The following is a 14,941-nucleotide window of genomic DNA, read 5'->3' as shown; positions in this document are numbered from 1 at the left end:
CCTGTGGGGGGAGGAAGGAGGATCGAGCACCAGGGGGGTGCTCAGGAGGGGTCTGGCCCACGATCGGTGCCCACCGATCGTTGGGCCGGAGTCTCTGAAAGACACACTCTTTTCCCTCTGCCGCACCGCAAGATCAATCCTCCATGTCTTGCGGAGCAGTGGAGGGGAAGACGGCAACCGCGCATGGGTGATGTCATTTATGCGCCGCCGGCCGCGTCATTCAGGCGGTGCCGCTTTGATGCAAGCGTCAGGGCCTGGCACGCAAGATTGACGCGCCACCGCTCCTAGCCCCCTGGGGGTGGGAGAATAGGGGGCTGGGAGCGGCCTCCTACACCGGAGTGATACACTCCGGTTTTCATTCCGGCGTCGGCACTTTGTCTCCCTTTGGGAGAATCGCGGCCAGTTTGTTATTCAGAGCACAGAAGGAGGCCATTCGGCTCATTGTGTGCACCGTCTCCCAAAAGAGCAACCTAGCTAGTCGCATACCCTCGCCCTATCTCTGTAGCCTTCTAAATACATCAATTTCAAATAAATATCAAGTTCTCTTTTGAAACATCCTATGGAATCCACCTCCACCGCTCTCCCAGGCAGCACATTCCAAACCTCAACAACTCTCTGAGTAAAGAAGCTTATCTTCATCTCACTACTAGCTTTCTTGCTGACCATCTTGAAATTGTGACCCCCTAGTCACTGACATACCCACAAGTGGAAAAAGAATATCCTTTTTTGCCCTGTCAAAATTGTTCAGAATTTTGAACACCTCAATAAGGTCACTCTTAATCTTCTCTGCTGCAAGGAGAACAAGCCCAATTTCCCCAATCTTTCCTTGTATCTAAAATTCCTCATTCCTGGTATCATTCTCATAAATCCCCTCTGCACTCTCTCCAGGGCTTTAACATCCTTCCTTAAATAAGGTGCCCAGAATTGAACACAATACTCTGAATGTGGTCTGACCAATGATATGTAGAGGGGTTGCGTCACTCTTTTATACTTTATACCTTTTATACTCTCTGCCTCTATTTATAAATCCAAGGATGCTGTAAGCCTTCTGAACAACTGTTTCAACTTGCCTGGCTACCTTCAGAGAATTACGCACTTGAACTCAAGATCCCTTTGCTTCTGTACTTCCCTCAAAATTGTACCATTGAGACTACTTTGTCTCTCCATGTTACTTGTACCAAAATGCATTACCTCACATTTTTCTGCATTGAAATTCACCTGCCTGTTGTCTGCCCATTTGGCCAACTTGTCAAGGTCCCTCTGAAGTTGCTCAGAGCCATCCTCACAATTCACTATTCTCTCCAGCTTAGTATCATCTGCGAACTTAGAGATTTTTCCCTCAACACCCACTTCTAAATCATTTATATAAATCTGAAAAAGCAATGGTCCCAACACTGAGCCCTTGGGAACACCACTTTCAACTCGTCTCCAGTCTAAGAAATGCCCATCGATACCTACCCTCTGTTTCCTATCACTTAGCCAACTTTAATCCATGCTGCCAAGGACCCATCAATCCCAAACATTTTTAAAAAGCCAACCAACCTGCCATGAGCAAGGAAATCTTCAGTTGATTATGTATTGCCCTCTCTCAACCGATTCACTACTCCTCCATGTTGAACACCAATGAGAATGAAGTAGGCAAGGACACACAAAATACTCTGGGTGGAGATTTCAATGTCCATCTTTGTCTAAAGGTAGACATTGAAGTCTCCACCCAGAGTATTTTGTGTGGTGTGTTGCAGGAGTAAGTATTTTGTGGGGTGTGTTGCAGGGCATGAGGCTCATATCATCAAAATATTTGAAAATAAATTATCTGGTGAGGGACGATTGGGAACAGGCTGCATTCACCATTCAGAAACAAACAATACTCACTCCATGGTATTTTTTACTCCTGTAGAAATTATATTTGTGATCAATATACAGCTTGTTATATATTCGGGGAAGCATGGTGGTGCAGTGGGTAGCACTGCTGCCTCACGACTTTGAGGTCCCGGGTTCGATCCCGGCCCCGATAACTGTCTGCATGGAGTTTGCACATTCTCCCGAAGTCTGCGTAGGTCTCATCCCCACAACCTAAAGATATGCAGGCTAGGTGGATTGGCCATGCTAAATTGCCTCTTAATTTTGAAAAAAAATAATTGGGTACTCTAAAATAAAAAAAGTCATTGTTATATATTATATTTGTGGCAATAATATTATTAAAAACACTGATTTAAAATAAACACTAGCAGCTCTGTTCTTTGCTGCTTACAGGTCGCATTCCAATTCTGATGGTCTCACAATTGTATTGTCACAGAACTAGCTTTATTTATTCGATCACTCTTCCTGACTTAAAAAAGACAACTCTGATTGTTGCTAATTAAGTTTGAAGTCATGGAGTTGAAGATTGTCGACATAGTTTAACAAATGAGTCCAATATAGGGCTCAGCAATTTGAAACTTGTCCTTTCTGCTCATAACTTGCACTGAACAATTTGTAACCCACCAGGTAATCAAGGGGTTAATAAAGTACGTTAAGGGTTGCTTGCTGGATCAGGATTATTGATATATCAACACCATGTCTGTGCTGTTGATACTGGTTGACAAAACCAATTTGGCAATATATTTGGATAGAATCAGTCCATATAGATTGGAATTTTGATTAGCTCCTTAGATCAGTGTTTTCATACATTTTCATACTTTGCTTTGTAAAAGTAGCATACAAGGGCTTTTCACGAAACAACTAATTCCGCGCAAGTCAGAATCAATAAGAAAACCAAAGTGATATGGAAGCTATATGAAACTCAAATATGAATCATTTGGTTCGTTCTGCTTTTGATCCGCTGAGTTGACGCAAGATTGTTTCTTAGAATCTTTCTTGAAAGCAGAACAATTTAGTTTTGCATTTATCCATTTCCAAAAGGAAAACAATCTCTGCCAATTAGGATGATAAAATGAATAGTTTGGATGAGGGAATGATTGAAGCTGTGAAGTTGAAAATAGAAAATTACATTTTAATGAAAGATAAAATGCAATTAGGTTTGGAGAATATGCATGTTGTATTCTTTCAGCTCTCTCACCACTCAATTCTACAGACTCTTCAAACCCTCGTCTACATAGTAATTACTGCTTTAAAAAAACTATTTTCTTGTCCAAATCTTGTAAAAGGGACTGTGTTCCCATCAAAAAAACAAACATTATGGTGATGAAATACTTCTCATGTCATCAGAAAATGTTGAGGTGCATATTTTTTGTAGTTGCATTGCAATGCCAATATTATGCCATTCTTCCCGCTAGCCAAGAAAATGGTCCCCTTTAAATTGAATAAATGGTTTTCCTTTTCAAGCTAAATAAGTCATTTACCCCATTCGTCATGATTTCTGTTTCATTTTCATTGCAGGATTGGCAAAGTAACTTGATGAAATTGCACATGCCAGGATAGAGACCCACTTGCTTTTCTTCATGAAAAACATCAGAAAATGTGCTGAAATGTGAAACAATGCTTGCGATTGCTGGCAAGTGTTGCAGAGAGTTTAGGGTATCATTGTGATGGGCCATGAATTGGTGTAACATATAACACAGGGGAATCTGAAGGAAGGCATAATAACTTTCAAAGAGGCAGTCATAAAAGAGTGGTACTTTACAGAAAGATAACATTGCCATTCTTGGTAATAGGGCGAAGCATCAAGTGATGGCTCTGTGCCACCCATTTTGACAGTTGCCCGGCCGGTTGATTCAAGCTTTAATTAAATTTTAATATGTAATATGAAGGAAAATTGTTACATAAATTGGCTTAACCAAGTATAGATATTCAAATTACTATGCAAATGTTCCACCTTATGATCTAAAGAATAATCTTCTGAGATATTCTGGGCCAAAAAATATATTTTCTGTTTGATGGCTAACAGCCTCAGAAGATCAGAGGCACAGACATTTTCAGGAGAGATTAGCTCATTTATAACTGTCACTCTTAGTTTCCTGGTAACCACCGGTTTGCTGATATGTGTCTGCGTAATTCATGTTTATCGTGTGGCAAGAAGGGACTGTCGAGAATGTCAGATATTGAACAGATGTGCAGAGGAGAATTACACTAAAATCCATTACAGTAGCAGGTGGGGGAATATTGCTGAATTACCAAGAAAATGTTTGGATGTCCTATCTTTTCATCAGCAAATAAGTACATTCACTAATCAATAATAATGGAGGTACCATGAAGGTATTAGATAATCTAACAATAATAATTTGTATTCATATAGCAGCACCTTTAACATCACAAAATAGAAATTTAGATTTTCATGAAAAATAAAATGTAATTAGGTTGAGGAGAATGCATGTTGTATTCTTTCAGCTGAACTCGATCTCAAATTCTTTCAACTGCGGGTCACTTGAGTGGGGCAAATAACTTGGTGGACCACCTACTTGTCCCATTCATCCACTTTTTCTTTACACTGCAAAACTCTCAAAATTAGTGGGCATCACGGTAGCACACGTGGCTAGCACTGTGGCTTCACAGCGCCAGGGGCCCAGGTTTGATTCTCCGTTGGGTCACTGTCATGCGGAGTCTACACATTCTCCCCGTGTCTGTGTGGGTTTCCTCCGTGTGCTCTGGTTTCCTCCCACAGTCCAAAGACGCGCAGGTTTGGTGGATCGGTCATGCTACATTGCCCTTAGTGTCCAAAAAGATGAGATGAGGTTATTGGGATAGGGTGGAAGTGAGGGCTTAAGTGGGTCAGTGCAGACTCAATGGGCCAAATGGCCTCCTTCTGCACTGTATGTTCTATGTATCTATGTTTCTAACGACGTTGCGTTTGATGTGACACCAATGAGGTGACAATAATCGAAAAGTGGACGATTGGAGGTGCTGAAAATCTCAAATAAAATCAAAAAATGCAGGAAATATTCAACAGATCATGACAACATCTGTGGTGAGAGAAACAGATTCTCCGGCCGCGCCTGCCCAGTGACCAGAAATTCCTGCCTGATGTCAATGGACCAAAAAAAAGAGAAATATTCTAAGTGTGGCCTCACCAAGGCCCTGTATAATTACAACAACACATCCCTACTCCTGTCCTCAAAAGTTCTCACAATGAAGGCCAACATACCATTGGCCTTCTTTATCGCCTGCTGCACCTGCATGCTTACCTTCAGTGACTGGTGCACAAGGACACACAGGTCCCACTGCACACTCCCCTGTCCCAATTTACAACCGTTCAGGTAGTAATCTGCCTTCCTGTTTTTGCTTCCAAAGTGAATAACCTCACACTTATCCAAATTATACTGCATCTGAAATTGATTTGTCCACTCGCCCAACCTGTACAGATCTTGCTGTAGGATCTTTCCATCCTCGTCACAGTTTACCCTCCCACCCAACTTGGTATCATCTACAAACTTTGTGATGTTCTATTTTGTTCGCTCATCCAAATCATTAATATAAATTGTGAATAGCTGGGGTCCCAGCACCAATCACTATGGCACCCCACCAGTTACTGCATGCCAATTTGAAACGGACCCATTAATTCCTAATTTTTGTTTCCTCTCTGCCAACCAGTTTTCTATCCACCTCGATACACTTCCCCCAATTCCATGAGCTTTAATCTTGCACAACAATCTCTTGTGTGGGACTTTGTCAAACGCTTTCTGAAAGCCCAAATATACCACATCGACTGGCTCCCCTTTGTCAACTGTACTAGCTACATTTTCAAAGAATTCCAACAGATTTGTCAAGCATGATTTCCCATTCATAAATCCATGTTGACTCATCCTGCCACTGCTTTCTAAATGTTCCGCTATAAAGCCCTTGATAATGCATTCAAGAATTTTCCCACGACCGATGTGAGGCTATAATTCCCTGTTTTCTCTCTACCTCTTTTTTTGAATATTGGAGTGACATTAGCCACCCTCCAATCTGCTGTTCCAAAGTCTATAGAATCCCGGAAGGTGACCACCAATGCATCCACTATTTCTAGAGCGACCTCCTTAGGCACTCTTGGATGCAGATTATCAGGCCCTGGGGATTTATCTGCCTTCAATCCCATCAATTTTCCCAGCACCATTTCTCTACTCATATTGATCTCTCTCAGTTCTTCCCCCTTACTAAACCTTCCATTCTCCTACATTTCTGGTATCTGATTTGTGTGCTCTTCTGTGAAGACAGAACCAAAGTATGTATTCAATTGCTCAGCCATTTCTTTGTCCCTTATTATGCATACCCCTGTTTCTGTCTGTAGGGGGCCTACATTTCTCTTCACCAATCTCTTTACATATCTATAGAAACTCTTAGTGTCAGTCTTTCTGTTCCCTGCAAGCTTCCATTCGTACTGCATTTCCCCCTTCTTAATCAGTACCTTGGTCCTTCTTTGCTGAATTTTAACCTGCTCCCAATCCACAGACTTATTATTTTTCTTGGCCAATCTGTATGCTTCTTCCTTGGATCTGATACTATTTCTAACTTCCTTTGTAAGCCATGGATTGGCCCCTTACCCATTTTGCTTTTGTGCCAGACAGGAATGAACAGTTGCTGCAGTTCCTCCATGCATACATTGAATGTTGGCCATTGCCTAGCCACTGTCATCCCTTTAAGTAACTCTACCCAATCCATCAAGGCCAACTCACGCTTCAAATAGTTTCCTTTATTAAGATTCAGCACCGTAGTCTCCAACTCAACTACTTCACTTTCCATCTTGATAAAAAATTCTATCATGTTACGGTCACTCATCCCCAAGGGGTCTCGCACAGCCAGAATGGCAATAATTCCCTTCTCATTACACAATATCCAGTCTAAGATGGCCTGCCCTTTCGTTGGTTCCTCCACATATTCGTCAAGAAAACCATCCCGTATACCCTCCAGGAATTCCTCCTCTCCAGCATTGTGGATAATTTGATTTGTCCATTCTACGTGCAGATTAAAATCACTCATGATCACCGATATTTCCTTATTGCATACATCTCTAATTTCTTGTTTAATGCCTTCCCAACATTAGCACTGCAGTTTGCGGGTCTATACATGGCACACACTAATGTTTTTTTACCTCTTGGTATTTCTCAACTCTACCCATACAGACTCCAAATTGTCAGAGCTAATATCCTTTCTCACTATTCTATTAATTTATTCTTTAACCACCAGTGCCACGCCACCATCGTTAATCTTTTATGCCTGTCCTTCCTAAATACTGAATACCCTGGGACATTCAGTTCCCTGCAGCCATGTCTCCGTAATCCCAATTATATCGTACCCATTTATATCTATCCGCGCGATTAGTTCATCCATTTTATTGCAAATGCTCCATGCACTAAGGCACAGAGCCTTCAAATTTGTCTTTTTCACATTGTTTGTCTTGCTCACAATATTTTTCTCTTTTTCCCTGTTTGAATTTTGCCCTTGATTTCTTTGCTTATCACTTCTCTTATTCCCTTTTCTCTCTTTTGTTTTTGCCCTTGCTCCCTCTTTCTCTGACTCTTACATAGGTTTCCCTTGCCCTGGCATATTAGTTTAAACCCTTCCCCAATAGCGTTAGCAAACCCTCGCCTCGGACATTAGTTCCTGTCCTGCCCAGGTGTAGACCGTCCGATTTGTAATGATCCCACCTCTCCCAGAACCGGTTCCAATGTCCCTCCCTCCTGCCCCATCTCTGATGTTACACATTCATCCTGTCTATCCTGTCATTCTTACTCTGACTAGCACGTGGCACTGGTAGCTATCCCGAGATTACGACTTTTGAGGTCCTACTTTTTAGTTTATCTCCCTAAATTCAGCATGTAGGCCCTCATCCCATCTTTTATCTATTTTGTTCATGCCTATATGCACCACATCAGCTGGCGGTTCACCCTTCCCCTTTAGAATGTCCTTCAGCCGCTCTGAGACATCCAGGACCCCTGCACCTTATCCCCGTAACCCCACCCAACCTTTTGGACACTAAGGGCAATTTAGCATCGCCTACAGGTTCTGGCAAACTCAGCTCCTGAGTTGGTGGGGATGTTGGAGAAGAGCGGGAGTGGGTGAGGGAGGGGATGGGAAGGGGAGTGGTTTGGGAGGGAACAAAGAGAAAAGAGAGGTGAACAGAACTCCTGAAATTTAAGGGGGGATAAAGTGTGTGGAAGAAAATTGGTCCAGTGGGATGATGGGTGAGAAAACTGCTCTGGGGAGGATGGAAGAAAGTTGCTGGTGGTGGTTGGGGTGAGGGGGAGGGAGGGGGGAGAACAGATACGGGGAGGGGGGGTGGCGCATTGGTGGTGAGGGAGAAAACCATTTGCATAGTCTGAATTTTCTAAAGTTTGCTCAATTTTAGCATGTTTAAAGCCGATGGAAATTCAGAAATATAAACCAAAAACTCATACTAACAAGGAGCAGGTGAAGGCCATTCTACCCCCTGAGCCGACTCAGTCATTTAATAAGATGACTGATTTGACAGTAACCTAATCTCTATCCGACCTACCCTGATAACCAATCACCGCCTTGCATCCCAAGAATCTATCTACCTCTGCCTTAAAAAATAGAAATATTCACCGCGTTTTCTGGAAGCAAATTCCCTCCCCGTATCCGTTCTCCCCGTATCCGTTCTCCCCCCCTCACCTCAACCACCACCAGCCAAATCCCCCAAACCACCGAGCAAGTTTCTTCCATCCTCCCCAGAGCAGTTTGGACCCTCATCAATTTTAAATTGGCAACCCGATATTTTGGAACAGTGACCCCCCTAGTTGAGGCTTCTTCCAAAAGAGGAAGTTTTCTCTCCATCAAGACCCTCAGGGTAGGGGCTGGTTTAGCTCAAGCTAAATCGCTGGCTTTTAAAGCAGACCAAGCAGGCCAGCGGCACGGTTCGATTCCCGTACCAGCCTCCCCGGACAGGCGCCGGAATGTGGCGACTAGGGGCTTTTCACAGTAACTTCATTGAAGTCTACTCGTGACAATAAGCGATTTTCATTTCATTTTCATTTCATTTGTGTGTTTCAATCAAATTGTTCAGTGTCCAAGTTCTTAGGTGATGTTGCCAACTGCAAATGTTTGAATGATGCGGTTTGGGGTGATTGATAGCATTGATATTAATTATGTTATTTAAAATGTTAAATGATATCTAATTGGTTGTTTTTAAGAAAACGGCTATATAATTGCTTTTGAGTGCAATTGGTGTCAAATGAGTACAAATGGATGTTGTTGAAAGCAAATTATGTCAAAATGTTTGGCTGCTGCCAAAATATATATGAAAATCAGAATTGGAAACATTCTGGTTGTTTCTGACCAGCATCCTTTCAGTAACTATGAGAGGCAATTTAGTAATTTGGACATTCTGAATTCTCCCTGTGAATCGAACAGACGCCAGAATGTGGCGACGAGGGGCTTTTCGCAGTAACTTCATTGTAGTGTTAATGTATGCCTACTTGTGACAATAACATTTTTTATTATAGGCTTTTCTTGGTTTTACGCATATTCAGTAATAACATGCAATACTCTTTTTAAAGGCCACACAAAAAGATATAGAGAAGAGACGGCTACTGCTGAACAGCATTACTGAGACGGGCAAAAGTCTGAAGACCATGTTGGGAAAGAGTGACAGTGTTGTGGATGACAAGCTTAGTCTGTTAAATTGTAACTGGATAGCAGTCACGTCACGGGCGGAAGAATGGTTCAACCTTCTACTGGTGAGTAACTTTGAACACCATATTCTGAAATGCAGAAGTTGTCTTAGGAATGCAACATATGAACAGCAAAGAATAGTGCCAGAGATTGATGGAATGGAATGCAGATCATTTGCACCATACTCCATGAGTCCAACGGGAAGATCAATTAGTGATCCCTGTGGTCCTCATTAGGGGTTATCACTTCCCTACCTCTCAACCCCCCCCTCCCCAAGTCCAGAACATCCCCCCCGATACCATGATGATGAGGCTTTGGCAAAGGGTCATCTGGACTTGAAACATTAGCTCTTTTCTCTCACTACAGATGCTGCCAGACCTGCTGAGATTTTCCGGCATTTTCTTTTTGGTATGATGATGAGGCCTCCTTTGGTTCTCGGTACACTGCCTCGGATCAGCTGCCATTGGAGCTGGATCGGGGAGTGTGAATCGGATAGGAGATTGTCACTTCCTGGCAGAGCATCAAAGGGCCGCTCCTCTTCAACGCTGACCTCCAGCTGTGGGTCAGTCGTCTCAGTCTCTATTTCTGATCTTGAATTTCCGTCCTCAAGGAGAATGACACTCTGGTTTCTTATACACTAAGCCCATGCACGGAGGGCATTGAGTGCCTCTTCCCGACCTCAATCATTTCAACAGTGGAGGTTTCCCTGCTCTGAAGATGGTTCACGTGTTTCCTTACAGCCTTCTCTTTAGTCTAGACCTTTTAGGAAACGCGGCCAGTCTTTTCCACATGTGACCCCTGGGATCCAAGGAGATCCGTCTCCAAAATTATATACATATAGATTATGTCTCCTTTCTTGAAGGTCCAGACAGGCCTTTAGGTATCAAACTTTATTTTCTCGGCTTCTTGTCTTGACTATCTTTTCCCCCTAGATTGGGAAGCAGTGGGCTGTGTCTTGTTGCCTTTTCTGTGGCTCTGCTGTAACTATGGCAATCAGTGAGGTTGCCTTCCTTTCTTTTGATATCTATATTCTAATGCTCAAAGTAGCCATGTATCAAATGATACCAGCACAAGGTTCAACTGGCTATCAATCAAAGAGGCAAAGACCAGTTAGTTAGTTCAAGGTCAAGGGTACTTTATTTTCACACACAATTAGTCATGCAACATAAACACTACTAGTTAACTACACCTATTGACTAAGACAACCTGTACTTAACTTTAGGCACCCGGAGTTCCGGTTGCGGCTATGACTAGCTAAGCCGCACATTTGGAAGCTCCTGCAACAAAGGTGTTTTTGGGCCAATTGGAGGGCCCCAACGGCGCTGAAAAAACGAATCCCGGTGGGGGAAGGTCCCCTGAGGAGAACTAGACCGATTTTATGGTCGGTACCCGGAGTGGAGCGGCAAGAAAAACGGCAGCAGCTCCCCAAAAAAAGCGGGGGAAGAAAATCAAAATGGCGGCCGGCGGTGCACCGGAGGAGTGGAAGAAATGGGCGGAGGAGCAGCAGGCCGCTCTCCTCCGTTTTTTCACGGAGATGAAAGTGGAACTCGAAGAGTCCATGAACGCGACGGCCACCAGGTTGGTGGGAGCCCAGGCGATCCAAGAGGCGTCGATTAAAGATCTGCAGCAGGAGATGGCCGCGAGGGAGGAGGAGGCCACAGTCATCGGGGCAAAGGTGGAGGTGCACGAGGCACTCCACATGAAGTGGCAGAGCCGCTTCGAGGAGCTGGACACTCGGATGAGGAGGAAAAATTTGAGGATCCTGGGCCTGGAAGAAGGCCTGGAGGGGTCGGATCTCCCGGGATATGTGGCGGAGATGTTGAGCTCCCTGATGGGGGAAGGGGCCGGTCCGGCGCCCCTGGAATTGGAAGAGGCATACCGGGTCATGGCCAGGAGGCCTAGGGCAAACGAGCCCCCGAGGGCGGTGCTGGTGCGGTTCCAGCGGCTAAGTGATCGAGAGAAAGTCCTGAGGTGGGCTAAAAGGGAGAAAAGCAGCAAGTGGCAGAACTCGACGGTAAGGGTGTACCAGGACTGGAGTGCGGAGGTGGCAAAGCGGCGGGCCCGGTACAACCGGACAAAGGCGGTGCTACACGCGAAAAAGATCAAATTTGGAATGTTGCAACCGGCGCGCTTGTGGGTCACCTACAAGGACCAACATCATTATTTCGAGTCCCCGGAGGAGGCCTGGACCTTTGTACAAGAGGAAAAGTTGGACACGAACTAAAACCTGGGAGCACCGGCGGTCGTAGCCGCCGGGGGACTCTGGATTGTGCAAGTGGCCCTTTTCTTTTTCAGGCCAGGTCGGAACTGGGTAACAGTTTCGTGGAGTGTTTGGGGTGTTTTTTCTCGAACGGTTGACTTTTCTGAATATTTTGAAGGTTTCGAGTTGTTGGGTGTTTCTGTATATTTGTACTGTTGAAATCTCTATTGTGGGTCGTTGGCTTCTTATGGGGTGTTTTTTCCCGTTTCCAATTTCCCTTAGTTATTTACCCCTCTTACCCTTTTTCTTTGGGTGCTTGGGGGGGTTTTTTGTTCTTTTTTTTCTTTTCGGGTTATGGTTATCTGCGGTTATTTATACTGTTTGATGGAGGGTGATGGTTGGGCACACTGTTAGTTGATAGTTAGTTAATTATTTTGTTATTTAAGTATGTAGTTAAGTATTTATGTATTTAGTTGCCATTGGGTATTTGTATTTATATCGTTAAGTTGGGGAGACGGGACGGGGGGGAGCGGGTTGACTATGCGGGTCTTTCTCGGGGGTTTTAAGGGGATCTTTCACGGGCGCAGATGGGGTGAACCGGGAGGAGTCGGAATGTGGCAGGAGCAGCCGGGTCAGCGGAGACCAGCTGACTCTCGGGAGTACGATGTGGGGTACATCGCGGCTAGGAGGGGTCCTAGCCAGGGGGGGGGGGGGGGGGGGGGGGGGGAAGGGGGGGGGGACTGGGGGGGGGACACCGGGTTGCTGCTAGAAAGACCAGGGACGAGAAGGGGAGAGCCGGGGGGGGGGGGGGGGGGGGGGGGGGCCATCGCTATGGGAAGCGGGTCAGAAAAGAAGGGATGACCCGGGGCGAGCAAGGGACAAGACATGGCTAATCGACAGGGAGTAGGGACGGGTCGCTCTGCGACCCGATTGATCACGTGGAACGTAAGGGGGCTGAATGGGCCGGTCAAAAGATCAAGGGTCTTCTCACACCTGAAGGGACTGAAGGCTGATGTAGCAATGCTGCAGGAGACTCATTTGAGGGTAGCAGATCAGGTCCGCCTGAGAAGGGGGTGGGTGGGACAGGTGTTCCACTCAGGCTTGGATATCAAGAACCGGGGGGTGGCGATTTTGGTGGGAAAGAGAGTGTCGTTTGTGGCGGCAGAGGTGGTGGCAGACAAGGAGGGCAGGTACGTGATGGTGAGGGGTAGGCTGTAGGGAGAGAGTGTGGTACTGGTAAATGTGTATGCCCCGAACTGGGACGACGCGGGTTTTATGAGGCGCCTGCTGGGCCTCATCCCGGGACTGGAGGCAGGGGGCCTGATCATGGGAGGGGACTTTAATACGGTGTTAGACCCTGGGCTGGATAGATCGAGTTCCAGGACGAATAGGAGGCCGGCAGCGGCAGAGGTGTTAAGGGGGTTCATGGAGCAGATGGGAGGGGTAGACCCATGGAGATTTGGTAGGCCTAGGGCGAGGGAGTATTCTTTTTTCTCCCACGTCCACAGAGTGTACTCTAGGATCGATTTTTTCGTATTGAACAGGGGGCTGATACCGAGAGTGCAGGACACGGAGTACTCGGCCATTGCGATATCGGACCATGCACCACATTGGGTGGACGTGGACATGGGGGAGGCGCGGGACCAACGCCCGTTGTGGCGCCTGGATGTAGGGCTGTTGGCGGACGAAGAGGTGTGCAGAAGGGTGAGAACGGGCATTGAGAACTATCTGGGTACGAATGACACAGGTGAGGTGCAGGTGGGGACGGTCTGGGAGGCCTTGAAAGCAGTGATTAGAGGAGAGCTGATCTCCATAAGGGCACACAGAGAGAGGAAGGAGAGGCAGGAAAGGGAGAGGCTGGTGGGGGAGCTCCTAGAAGTAGATAGGAAATATGCGGCGGCGCCAGAGGAGGGGCTATTAAGGGAGCGGCGTAGCTTGCAGGCCAGGTTCGACCTACTGACCACTAGGAAGGCGGAAATGCAGTGGAGAAGGGCGCAGGGTGCGGCGTATGAGTACGGGGAAAAGGCGAGCAGGATGCTGGCGCACCAGCTTCGTAAGCGAGATGCAGCCAGAGAGATTGGGGGAGTGAGAGAGAGGGGTGGGGATGTAGTGCAGAAGGGGCAAGAGGTGAATAGGGTCTTTAGGGACTTCTATAGGGAATTGTATAGGTCTGAACCGCCGAAGAGGAGAGGGGGAATGAAGAACTTTCTCGACAAATTGGGGTTCCCAAAGGTACAGGAGGAGCTGGTGGAAGGGTTGGGGGCGCCGATAGAGCTGCAGGAGCTAATTAAAGGGATAGGCCAGATGCAGGCGGGGAAGGCGCCGGGGCCGGATGGGATCCCGGTGGAGTTTTACAGGAAATTTGTGGACTTGGTGGGTCCAGTGCTGGTGCGAGCCTTCAATGAGGCGCGCGAGGGGGGGGTTCTGCCTCCAACAATGTCGCAGGCCCTGATCTCCTTGATTTTGAAGCGGGACAAGGACCCGGTCCAGTGCGGGTCCTACAGGCCTATCTCCCTCTTAAATGTAGATGCCAAGCTGTTAGCAAAGGTCCTGGCAACCAGGATAGAGGACTGTGTGCCAGGGGTAGTCCATGAAGACCAGACGGGGTTCGTGAAGGGACGCCAACTTAACACAAATGTCCGGAGATTGTTAAATGTGATTATGATGCCAGCAGTGGAAGGGGAGGCGGAGATAGTGGTAGCGCTGGACGCGGAGAAGGCATTTGACAGGGTGGAGTGGGAATACTTGTGGGAGACGTTGGAAAGGTTTGGGTTTGGGGAGGGATTTATCAAGTGGGTAAAACTGCTCTATTCAGCTCCGATGGCAAGTGTGGTAACAAACGGGAGGAGGTCAGAATATTTTGGGCTCCATCGAGGTACTAGGCAGGGATGTCCCCTATCTCCCTTACTCTTTGCATTAGCGATTGAGCCGTTGGCGATGGCACTGAGGGGTTCAGGGGGGTGGAGAGGACTGACAAGGGGAGGGGAGGAACATCGGGTCTCGCTCTATGCGGATGATTTGTTGTTGTATGTGGCAGACCCGGAGGGGGGAATGCCGGAGGTAATGGGGATACTAGCGGAGTTCGGGGACTTTTCGGGATATAAATTAAATCTGGGGAAAAGTGAGGTCTTTGTAATACACCCGGGAGACCAAGGGGAGGGAATTGGGAGGCTCCCCTTCAAAAGAGCAGTTAAA

The 14,941-nt window shown here is 46.3% G+C and overlaps 1 protein-coding gene across 10 annotated transcripts in view; it reads left to right on the top strand.

Moving 5' to 3' along the window:
• dmd (dystrophin) overlaps positions 1-14,941 on the top strand; it is a 2,667,466-nt gene that overhangs the window by 1,305,880 nt on the left and 1,346,645 nt on the right. For all 10 annotated transcript variants that reach the window (XM_038802261.1, XM_038802266.1, XM_038802267.1 and 7 more), the window contains one exon: positions 9,432-9,611. In XM_038802261.1, coding sequence (XP_038658189.1) covers positions 9,432-9,611 — 180 coding nt within the window. The remainder of the gene's footprint in view (positions 1-9,431; positions 9,612-14,941) is intronic.

This window comes from Scyliorhinus canicula, chromosome 7 (assembly GCF_902713615.1).
Source record: "Scyliorhinus canicula chromosome 7, sScyCan1.1, whole genome shotgun sequence".
Classification (NCBI taxonomy): Eukaryota; Metazoa; Chordata; class Chondrichthyes; order Carcharhiniformes; family Scyliorhinidae; genus Scyliorhinus; species Scyliorhinus canicula.
Note: the sequence above shows the minus strand (reverse complement) of the source record. Positions and strands in the feature narration are given on the sequence as shown.